Source organism: Talpa occidentalis, unplaced genomic scaffold (genome assembly GCF_014898055.3).
Source record: "Talpa occidentalis isolate TD23 unplaced genomic scaffold, MPIMG_talOcc4v2.1 talOcc4.10, whole genome shotgun sequence".
Taxonomy (NCBI): Eukaryota; Metazoa; Chordata; class Mammalia; order Eulipotyphla; family Talpidae; genus Talpa; species Talpa occidentalis.
In genome coordinates, this window is record NW_023600993.1 from 20,082,094 (window position 1) to 20,094,809 (window position 12,716).

General features: G+C 39.4%; 1 protein-coding gene across 1 annotated transcript in view; it reads right to left on the reverse strand.

Moving 5' to 3' along the window:
- LOC119237560 (serine/threonine-protein kinase Nek10-like) overlaps positions 1–12,716 on the reverse strand; it is a 64,609-nt gene that overhangs the window by 23,908 nt on the left and 27,985 nt on the right. Inside the window, exons 11-12 of the mRNA XM_054699009.1 lie at positions 7,128–7,157; positions 5,227–5,327 (exon numbers count right to left, since the gene is read on the reverse strand). Coding sequence (XP_054554984.1) covers positions 5,227–5,327; positions 7,128–7,157 — 131 coding nt within the window. The remainder of the gene's footprint in view (positions 1–5,226; positions 5,328–7,127; positions 7,158–12,716) is intronic.

The following is a 12,716-nucleotide window of genomic DNA, read 5'->3' on the forward strand; positions in this document are numbered from 1 at the left end:
AATCTGTCACCCTCAAAATTAGGAGTGAGGACCAGATAAGAGGGTATGGATGTTTCCAATTTCATATATCACTGCTGCTGGTGGGGGGGCAGGGAAGAAACCTGTATTTTACAGGTGACAGTCCATAGTGTAACTTTCACCTGGGATCAGCACATTGGTATTCCCAGCCACATCTTTTTTTTAAGATTTATTTATTTATACAAGAATGGGGGTACAGGCCAGAGGCACAGGAGGGTGAGAGGATTCACCAGAGACAGCTTGGGGAGCAGAACAGGCAGACAGACAGAAAACACTGCTGAGGGGAACAGCAGGCGAGACAGGAGAGGTCTGCCGTGCCATGTGGGTATCTCCCTGGACGGTCAGGAATTGAACTTGCACTGCAGAGGCTGCAGACAGCTTCACAGCACTGTACTCAACCCACTGCACCACCGGGGCGGCCCCCCAGCCACATATATTGTTCCATTGGCCACAACCGTGGTTGTTGGGATGCGGTCTGAAGGGGATCCAAACACAATGCCTGTCTGCTCTCCAGGAGATGGGTGTTTACTTTTGAAAAGTTGCTCTATGCTGGTTGGCAAAGAATTTATTTAACAATCAAATGCTAAATGTAGTAAAATCCAAAGCTTAAGGTCTTAACCAAAGTACTGACACATGGAGAATTGTGCTAAAAGGTAACATATGTACTTGGTCACCTTATGTGCCCAAAGATTGATTTGGTTTCCAGCCATGGCATGAACCACAGATTTCATTCTCAGCTTACTGGTCCTAAGATTACCGTCTCAGCATGTATGAAAACAGATATCAAATCAGTGAAGGCAGGGGAAGGATTTTAACATCCTGCCTTTGAAAATAGTTGCTTCCAGATGACGGCCACAGATCTGTCTCCATGGAAACTGGAGAGGAAGGGCCAGCACCGGCCACAAGCAAGCAGCTTCCCAGGAAGGTCATCTGTGTTTGTCAGGAGGGCTGTGCCCTGCAATTCGGGGCGCCTGCCCTAGCACAGGTCTGCAGCAGTCTGACGAGTAAATAAATATGTGAACAAGATGAATTCCTTTTTCTTTTCAGCAATGTTGCTTTGTAATTAGCAGAGGGCGGGAAAGATCTAGGTCTTTAACCTGTAGCAACCACATTTGTTTGTTGTTTAGTGTTTATGTATAAACATCTACCTCTTCCTCTCTTTGAAAGCATTGACTTTGACCAGTTCCATAATTTCAATTTCCCCTGGTGGTGGGAGGGGGGATTATTTACTATGGGTAATGTCATAAACTTTAAGGTATTCTGGAAATACATTTTTAAAATCACAGTGATATCTGAACTTGTAGTAAGGAATGCCACCTTGCCAAAACATATGAAGTCATTTGTTATGCTGGTGGTGTGAGAGCATAGTAATAAGATATTTGTAATAGTGTCAATCTTGCTTGAAAATACCTTGAAATCCAATAAGGAAATGGAATACATCCATTAACAAGTTTTTTGTTATATAAAAATTAGCAAGACAGGCATAAGGAAATGGCATTTAAAATCCAAAGGATATTTTCTCTCAATTATTAAACACTGAGGGAACCAATAACACTATTTGCATAAATGACTAAATTTAAGAATACATCATCCAATTTCTGTATCGGTATTTTGAATTTAAATGCATTTTTTTAAAAAAGAGTTTTATTTATTTATTTATACAAGCACTGGGTATAGTCAGAAGCGTGGAAGGGTGAGAAAATTCACCAGAGCCAGAGCAGGGAACAGAACAAGCAGACTGACGAAATACACTGCTGAGGGGAGCAGCGGGCACAACAGGAGAGGTCTGTCGTGCCATGTTGGACCCTCGCCAGCAGCCAGGGATTGAACTGGTGCTGCAGAGGCTGTGGGCATCTTCACAGCCCAGTACTCAAATGCTGCGCCACCAAGGGAGGCCCTAAATGCATTTTTAAATACAATATCTTTACATACTAGAGATAGCAGATTTCCTTTGACTTTATCAACAAAGTTCACTCTCCTCCCATATTTTTTTGGCCCCTTCACCCTCTTTCATTTAATTGGGCAGAAAATTCTATGTGAAGGCCTAAAAGAAAGACTGAAAATAGAAAATAAAGAAAAGGGTATAGATTTTAGCCTCTTGACTCTCAAAAGGCTAATCCTCAGGGTGATGGAAGAGAAGTAACAGGTTTGAGGGGAAAAACTTGACAGAGAAGAGCCAGGCTACTTCAAGGCTAGAATAAGTTAATGGGAGAAGTGAGGATTCAGAAGCGGCTAGATCCCAAAGAAGGGAGCCCCTTGTGTAGCCCCTCAGGTTAAGTGAAACAGTCATCAAAGTATAATAATTCCCCTCATTGCTCTGTGAAGACACTGAGCAGTTCTGCCCCACCAACCCCTCCCCACCCCACCCCAACCTCACCACCCCCACCCCATGCCAGCTGGCTGCCTGCTCAATTCTACCAGTAGAGGGCACTGAAGACACTGGAGGAGGACGGTCTTTCTGCATCATTGAGGCTTCTTCCTAGCTTAGTTCCGCAGCCCTGAGGGGTCAGAGGCCAGAGGGACCACTTGGGGTGCTCGCCCCCACCCAGATTCAGTGGCACCGATCCTACAGGTGGCTTTCCAGTGAGTTCTGTGGAGCACGCTTCCCCATGCACAGCCTCCCCTAATCCCAGCATTCCACCTTCCCTGTCCTGACTTCCAGCAAGCCCAGAGCCTGGCTCCTCATCATGGGTGGATTGCCCCATGCTCCATAGTGAGGCCTCCCTGCAAGGTTCTCCCACCAGCACAAGATGGTTTCTTGGACCTTTGCAGTTTTGCAGCGAGGTCTAGAGCTCAGTCAGGGTGGTGTGTCCTCTTCTATTCTGTTCCTTTCTCAGATGCTCTGCCTCAGCCTTATGAGTAGTGGCTTTCTAACCTGCTCTTACTACATTCCTTAGCTTCTCTTCCCCTCCTTAGTCATTAATGCCCTGTTATTGTCAATAGTTCTTTCTATTAAATCTTCCCTGTTGAAATTACTATGTGGTTTCTGTGTCCTGACCAGGCCTCACTGACACAGATTTGTTACCAGATGGGATTTAGGAACTGGTTTGATTGTGCCTTGGAACTGAGCCCTGCATCGAGTTTTCTGCCAACAAGACACAGGCTACTAGGGACCCCTGGCATGCAGGGGCATCACAACGAAGCAGGTATATCACACTGGTGAAGAGTCTGTTGAAGCCAGTGCCTGAGCCTGAGAGGCCTGCACTGAACTCTCAGGCAGCAAAAGACTGCTAGGGCGATGGTGTGGGGCAGACTCCTCAGAGTGTGCTGGCCCTGGAGCACTGACAGAAAGGAAGTGACAAGCTGGGCTCTTTAACTCTCAGCTCGAGTCATAGTCTGAGACCCAGAAGGATTCCATGACAGCCCTCAAAGAATCTGTTATTTCTTGATGCACAGCATTGAGATGGCTGATAATCAAACACAAATTTAATTGGGCAGGCTGCTAAATCACCATGTCAGTTGAATGCACTCTGCCAAGTTTCTCATGTGGAAATTAGAAAAAGGAATAAATCCTAAAACTTGGAATGGGGACATGTTGTTGGATCCAGATAAAAAACTGACAATCTTGAAACTCAAGTCACTCTGATCTGTCATTGTAAGTGGATATAGCTTGTCACTCTGTGTCTGAGAAAACAAGCCTTTCTTTGCTTAAAAACTCTATACTAAACTCATCTGGGACAGACAGCTTCAAAAGGGAGGCTCATTCTTTATAAGACCCACAACAGTTAGAACCAAGTCTACAGCCAGGGTCATATTTCAGTAAGATATGGGCAAACTGGTGCTCACTAAGCCCCAGAAGGAAACAGCTTACATGCCCAGAGAACGGCAAGACGTGGCCATAACATTTTAGCGGTAATCCAGGGAGTGTGTGCAGGAGTGGACGGGTGTCAGGTCATGGGGGATTGGGCTGACGGCATGCTACACACTTACTACAGATTCCAGATTTAATATGTTAGTTCGTGCAGCTGCAGGTAGCAGCTTAATTGATTGGTTGAGTACACCTGACTCAGTGGTGGCCTGCCTTTATGGAGAGTAAAATGCTACATCTTCCCTGGCAAGTGGAGGAGGGAAAAGCTTGGGAAGACAAGAATGATGGGCTGGACTTATCATATGTGACCCACACATTCAATCCCCAGTTATGCTCAGCAAGAACACTCAGGAACAACTCCTTTCACCAAAGCATTGAGCAAGACTTTGGAGACAGGGGCACCCACATCCTTAACAGCGTCTATGGTTGCTCTCCACAGTGGGCCAGGCAGGGCACTGGAAGTACATGATTTTAATGGGGATCATGTATTGCCAGGAGTACCAAAGCCAACTGGCAGTGTCAAGTTGAGGGCACTTGACATACAGGATCACAGGGTTGTACTGCTAATTAGAATGCTGTCACCAACAGCATCTCTGGAGGTGGCTAACTGATTAGGAATACTCTGATAGGAAATAGGCAGTCAACCCACCAGCGTATTCCTTGATCTACGTTACAGAGAAGAACATCTAGGCAAAAACCCAACTTGAGTTGCAACAGCCATTCCCTTTTTCCAGCCCTATGTCAATTCAAAGACTCAAAGTACCTGGACAACTCTAATTTAAAGTTAGTGGGAGGAAGGCCCCCATGACATTGCTACCAGCCCACATTACACATGTTCTTCCAAGCCTTTCCCAATGACACCTGCTAAATGAATTTCTTTTTTTAGTAACAATATAGGCATTTGGCAGATGAACTTTGATGCTGCTTATCATTAGACAGATTCCTGCAAATAATGGCTATTTTTTTAACAGGTTGCTTCCCCAGTGCCTAAGAATTGCTATGGTTTAGAAACAGGAAGTTTTAACAGTCCTGGACTTCATGTGCTGTTTGTTTTCATTTCTCTGAGAGGTCCTGGTTTTAACACACTATCCTCAGAGTTATTGAATGAACTACTCTTTCTTTCCTAGAGTGAAGCTGCTTCAGAAGCCCAGCTTGGTCTTCCCTTCCACCTCTACCCTTCGGGGCCATTTGTACCAGGCACTATCAGTGAACAAACAGGTAAGGAGTCATAAGGGAAACTTCCCAGTTCTGCTGCCAAGCAAAGTGTTCCCAAGTAGATGTACTGGAGAGGGTAAGAACAAGCATTCACTGTAATTGAAAGTTCCATAAAGCAGTTTTTCGGCAATGTTAGCAGCAAACTTATATAAAATGGAGAGAGAATAAAAAACTAGCACACCGACCTGTGTGATGTAGATGATTTTGTGCAGCTGAATTAGAATCTGCTGAATAGGATCACTGATCTGACGTACTTTCCGCTGGGACACAGCAATCCCTGCAGATGCTGTGGGTGACAAATTCTGCAGTTAGTTAAAACCCTTGTTTTCTCTTTCAAAAGAGAATTAATGGGAATGAGGTAAAATTCTGGAAAAAAATTAAAGCGAAGAGCCTCATCTTACTGATGAGACAATATGAAGAGACCCCGTAACACTGCAATAATTTATGGTATGAGCTGTACAGTTCCTTTTCCTGTACTTCTCAGACATCTAAGTAACATACTAGCTAGCATTACATCTGAAAATGCTTAGATATTTTTCCTGTATTTTACCAGGAGGCAGCGGTGCTTTGGATACTGTGGTCATTAGAAGCTGGGCTTCAGATAAGTGTAGTTAGGAGGCTATCATGTTTTTAAACTTTAAATTCATTATCCCTTCAATAGCATATTTAAAACTAATTTTATTAAAATTCCTAAATGCAAAATAAAGTACTCTAATGAACTAGGCACTTTAATAGAAAAAAAAATTAGCCAGAAATAAGTAACATTCGAATTCTTGATTATTACAAATTACAATTTCATCTGGATTTCTCTCCAGGTCTGAATAGGACACACTTATAATTTATCCCATATTCTCATCAGAGTCACACCACTTTTATAATTTCAGGTTAGGTTGGTGTCAAAGTGCCTATGAGCTGTGTTCCCAGCTTTTAGACATCATAACCACAAGTAGTCCAGTCTGAATGTTGAGGAACATGAAACTATTTTAAGGACTGGCCTTGAACCCCTAGATCAGCTACAAACCACCTTTGACTCCCCTCACCTTCAGATCCACATCAGAGGAAACAGAAGAGAGATTTCAGACAGGGGGATGGATATTGTCTTCTCCCTACCCCCCTCCATTCTTTCCTTTTCACCCCTTAATTTTAGCATGCTTTCTTCAATACTTTTTTCCAATTTCCTTTTTTTAAAGAAAAGTTCCAAAGTCCCTCTTTTCTTCCAACCATACATCTTGAGCTAATATGAAATGAAAATGTAACACAACTGTTTATTTAGCAACAGTTAAGTTTTTTTTAATGATTCCTATACAAGTGCTTTCTGAGAGAGCTTGCATATTTTACAATATAAAATTTTGCTTTGAAAGGTTTTAAAGAAAAAATTTAATGTGATCATTTAAAAGGTCATTTTTTAATATAAGCATGTGAAAATTTATATTTAGGACAGAAAACGCACACACACAAAAATAAAACATTTCAAGAAATACATGAATTATCGATATATTTCCATAATAGCTGAGAAATTGGCACAAGAAATCAACTAGTTCTAGATCATCTGCATTTGATACCTTGTTTAAATATTTGAAATTTAAAGGATCTATCTCCCCTAGGCACAGTGTCTAACTCCTTTAAAGCAACAATTGCTAAACCATTAAGACGAGGTTTAATAAGGTACCCTCGGAGGGGGAACAGCAAGGTAAATCAGGAAAAAAATTATGCAGCTCTAAAGCAGAAAGCAGCATACTGGAGCAGTCTACTGGAGCGGTCTGCTGCAGCTACTGATGGCCAAGTGTACAACCATCACATTTTCTATGTGGTGCTCTTTTTGCAGAGCTAATTCTTATATGTCTAGGCCCATACCAAAAACCAGAGACCATATAATGTGGCCAAGTTGATGGAGCCACAGAGACATTAACTTTGGATTTTCTGAAACCGGAGAGCTTGGGGTTTGATCACTTTATGTTGACTACTTTATGTTTTTGCTACACCGACTTCGCATTCATAGGTAACGAGTCAAAATCTCACAGCATGGCAGAGAGTTCTTAGATTTGTGATGACATTTTGAGTGGGAAATCACACGCGTTCACTCTACCTTGCCACAAGAATGTGCTCATCTGTGGCCCTAAATACAAAAACAGAGACAGTTAGCTAGGAGGCCTGTCTTCTGAACTACCCAACCAAGCAATGTAACTTGAAAATTATTTTTCTTATGACCCTTTGATTACTACTCTCAATCCCAGTAAATCCTGAGTTCTGAAAATAGTTTTGATTGCTTACTCAATATAATAAATTTAAAGATGTTTAATTACATATGCCCCTTGCAAAACAAGCAAACACACATAAAAATAACCTAAGGCTCCCTGCAACCACCACCACCATAGCCGCCTCTTCAGAAGTCCCCACCAACATCAGTAGGAGTCTGTTGCCTCCCAGTTCCTTTTCTGTCCATTTACATACACATGGGTGTATCTCCAGAACAGAGAGCTATCTCCATTACAAAACAGTATCTTTGGAGCATGGTTGAATCCTGAAATCAGTTTAATGGGTCATGACAAGCATTTTTGAAAAATGGAATGGAATAGGGTGGAATGAAATGGAACGGGAGAGAAAATGTTCTGAGTGCATTGCACGTAGCAAAGGATCCACTTAGTCAAGATATAAAATGTGTTTCTTACTGAGGTTCATTTCCAAAAGTTTGAAAGCTGCTATTGTATGAAATCAAAAGTAGTGTTCAGGACCTCCTCTGGGCTCCTTCCCAGACATGAAATACTATTTCCTTTCTGATTGCTACTATTAACATGAAGCTTGGCATTTGAACATGTAACAGATTAAATATTTTTTTGAAATTATATACATGTAATACAGAAAACATTAGGTCTTTGTAGCTGCGCACTGCACCACAGTCAGCTTTATTTTCTCACAGCGCTTGCCCATCCCCGGTGCTTGGAGTCTTGATTTATGCCCTATCTAGCCTATTGAAACTACAATTCACAGTGCAAACCCTGAAGCTGATAATTAATATAAGTTAAACAAAAAGATGGATTATACTATGTTTTCTCCATTGACCAAGATACAATATGTATTATCAACCTACTATTTCTCTGAATCAATAATTAGTCATATAAAAAACTTTCGAGTAGAACACTAATACATCCCAAATAATGCATGGAACCTCTACCGAGGAAAGTCAATTAAGAATTGGCAAGGTTGTAGTGTATTTCAGGGCAGGCAGGTGGCCCAAGGAGAAGAAGCAAGAGGTCTTTTTCCTCTTTCTCATTACTATTGACTCAGTCATAATACTCAAATTGCTGTCTGACAATTCAAAGGGAAATCATAAGCATTTTTAAATGGGGGGGTGCGGTAAAGCAAGTAAAGGGGGGGTCAATTGGTGGTGGATAGAAACTAGACTTTCAGTAGGATTCATAAGGGAAGGAAGATAAGGGCTGGGTAAGTCAGGAAAAGGGAACCAATTGTATAGAGGTAAGTGGAAACTGGACTTTAGGTGGAGATCACAATGTAACATACCTAAAACGTGGAACTTTCATGCTGTACACTGAAATCCATATATAGTTGCACACCAATGTTACTTCAATCAAAAGCGTTTAATCATGAATAATGGCAATTTGGCATTTGAGAGCTTGCTTTTGCCACTGACTCGAGTATTTGTACACTGTGCTACAATCATCCACCAAGCCACACTGACCTCCCTTGATTACCGTCAGAAGTGATGTCATTTTCTTTCCCTCCATCTTTCCTCCCCAGGGAAGAAACCCCGGGGCCAAGGTCGTGAGCTGCATTTAACAGCTGATTTGCACTTAATACTCGGTCTTGGACTGGGCCCACTAATAACTTTTGTGAGACTGAAAATATCTTTGGAAAGACATTATCCTACAAAGAATTAAAAAAAACAAAAGTCTACATCTCCAAGCAGCATTCTCCTTGGACTCCCTTGGTAAAAAGAATTAAGAAGCAAATCACTGGTAAAGGAAATTTGCTGTCTCCTCTTCCTCCCCTGATCTGACATCTGACATTAAAAATACCATTGCTTCCCCAGTCTAAGTAATCATAAGATTGTTTATGCATTGGTCTAAAAAGCAAGTCTAAGCAAGAGTTTATACAGTAATGGTCTATATCAGTTACTCAATAATCAGCTTTCAAGGACCTGATCTCAGGGGAAATACTCAAGATATAGGCAAACTTTACTAAAAATGCTTCAATCTGGTTGAGCAATACAGCTAATAAATACAAATCCCAACAAACAATATAGAAAATCCTGTAACTATATGCCACACTGCCTGATTTAGACTAGTATTATAAATGTTTTGATTAAAGTCTGGTGAACACATTTTTGTATGCTAAAATAATTGCCATGCAAGAAAACGAGAGACGGCATGAACTCAAAATCACTTTGGCAATTGTGAAATTTAAAATTAAATAGTTTATGTCAATAGCTGACTTGGAAGTAAGGTTGCTCATAATAAGGACAATTACAGTGTTAGCTGCGCTTTCTGGAATATTTGGATGAAATATTGACTACGTTATTTAGGTCTGACCTTTATGAACAAAAGACATGTGTAAAAATAAATTCTCAGTCACCTACTGAAAAAACATAATTAAGGCCCAGAAATCACAGTGACAATTTCTATGGGGAAATGTCTGGGTTAATCCAGTCAATTCAGGCCATACACTTAGCTGACATTACATTTGCACTTTAAAATTCGGGTTTGGCCGGTGCTTCTAAAAATTTACATTTGACCCACTCTAACAGTATCCATAACATTACAATGTACTCTGTGTACTTGACAAAGAATGCAGTTCTTGTACTATATTTTGGATTGAATTTATTTTCACAAATATACAAAGCCAATTCCCCTACCAGGAAAGAACTACTTCTTTTTTATATACAACAGACCCTACACTGTTTTTTTTTTCCTTTTAATTCAAAATATCCAGTTGTTTGATGAATAGAGTTGACTAGACCACAGAACCAATTGATAATTTTTTAAAGAAGTGAGTTTCTCAGGCATGGTGTACTTGTACAGCATAATTTTTTTGCAGTGAGTAGATCAGTTATAAAATCACAGTGGGAAAGATATTCCTTTTCAATCTTCTCTCTACTGATTATAACAAAGATTATGTTCATTATGGAGCAAGAAGGTCATCACTGTTTCAAATATTAGCTAATAATATTAGCTAATTAGCTTTCTTTATAACAAAGAGAATAGACCTCCAGATAAGCAGATAACAGTATCTATTTAGAATTTAATAATGTCTTGCTTCGATTTGCATCTATTTCTGCAACTGTCCTCTATTTATGGCAAGCGATACCATCCTTGTTTCCCATTTGTAGCAATAATATAAACTCCCTTTAAACAAATTTAGGTTGAGAAAAGGAGTCAAAGTAAAGAAACATATATTAAGAAAACAATATTGCGTGTGGTTCTCAGATATGGCCGTATGGTAACCCACACGTGACCAACATTTAGAAAATAGAGTTAAAGTAATTAATGTTTAAAATGTTTATTTGTTCACTGATTCTTTGTTAATTGCTATTAATATCTTTACCCATACAATCAATGTAGGATTCGTAAAATTTCATTTCTGTCAGCAGGCCCTGCAGATGATTGCTTAACCTAAAGAGTATGTAGAAGTAAATTATTGACACAATCTTATTAGGATTAGAAACCAGAACAAGAGGATTTTTAGTTGTGTTAACCTGAAATGGTTCTGTGGTCATCTGATCTACAGGAGTTTAGCAATACACTAAGTGTCACTGTATATTATCATATCATAGCACAGCCTTGGGCATGCTAAGACAGTAGTCCTCACCCTTTTTTCTGCCATGGCACCTGGAAAAACATGTTACCACACTAGATAGCTCCTAGAAGCATGTCCAGATTATAACAAAATCCCCCCTTCCTTGACAACTTTTTCCAGAATATTCAGGTAATACAGGGTGGTAGCTGTTGGTTAGTCATCATTTCCAGCACGTTATGTTCCATGCAAGAAAGCTAAATCAACTGTCATGTAAATTAAAAATACACAAATCTGCTTATTTTTTAAAGTAAATCATACATATAATTTAGTGCTTTCCCTGTTCTATGTCACCAGAACCTAAGGGACAACTCACATCAGACTGGACTATTGGCCATGTCGCCTTCTCATTCTCTTAATCAGGCTAGAGACACAGAATCGACAAATGGAATGGAGTGAGTCTGCAAGTGAGGTGATCTAAGTGGATGGGGTTGGTACTAGTTGTAACTTGATAAGGCAACCAATAGTCTCAGTTTACCTGCAGTACTTAAAAAAATATATGACTTTTGCATATTATACAATGCAGAAAAACAAGTCTGCATTAAGATCAAGAATAACAAAGGTTATTTTTTACTCAAAAGAGGTAGTAACCTCTGAAAAGAAGTTACCCCAATTTTCATATATACATTAACGTGTTCTACAATTTTGGTAGAAATAAATTACTCTTTTATGGTTAAACTTTAGCATTCACTGACAACACTTAAAATGCTATCCTAAAACTAAACCCTAAAATGTTTCAAATTTAAAAAACAACATGAATCAGTGAAATTTTAAAAATTAAATTGTATAACAAATTGTAGGTCTAAGGAACATGTTACATATACACTGTGCTATAATGTAAATGATCTGTTTAAAGATACAGCAATCTCATCGATTTCACTGACATAAAGTCAGGTCTTAACCTGAACTAATTCAACACGCTCTTTAGAAAAAGGAATTCCTATTATGAATGGTAAAAGAACTGTGAATTTCTCTGCTGTTACAAAATCAATCAATAACAATCATTTTAGCTTCATGATGATGTTATGAACTTACCTTATGCCAAAACAGCAGGAGTGGATCATGGTCAACATGATAGCTTTGGACATCTTAATAATAAAACCATCTCTTTTTTTTTTTTTGCATTTATGCTGACGGTGTAAATGGCCTCAAACTGTCAATAACTCTTCCAAGGCAAATTTAGTAAATATAAAGACATGGACTAATATTACATTCAATAAATTCACATTACCTATGTTCACTCTAAGAGTTAACTCTATAAAAGAATGTGACTTAAGGAAGCCAAAGTGAAAACAGCATGAAGCAGTAATTTCAAATGAGCCAAAGCAGTAAAATAGGAGGTTACACCCAAGAGTCGTGTACTTATATGGTAAAAGCACAATCACTAAGCTTTTTTTCCTGAGTTGTCCAGATTTAGTTGATAATTTTACTGTCAGTATTGTCATCTGGTTCCCATTAAAAGACATTATAAAACACTAGCACATTATATTTTCCCCAAAACTACTAAATAATTTTTTATGTTTTAAGAATCCACATTTTTTAATTGTTAGGAAAACTATGTGATATAATATTATTTAAATAAACAAAAGAAGCAACTAAAAAGAACTATCAGTGTCAAAGGATCTAGAAAATACAATCACTCTCATATCACATAGGTGTGAAGCCTACAGAAACACGTAAAATATAGTTAGTACTTTTTGTTAGTAGGTATGCACTTCAAGCACCAATAACTCAACCGGTTAACATTCCCACCAAAGCGGAAATGCAAAGTTTAGCGAAACAGCCTATCATATTTTAATCAAATGAGTGAACACAGAAAGCACGTTGAGTGTCTTAAATTGCCAAACTAAGAATGGTGGAGACACAC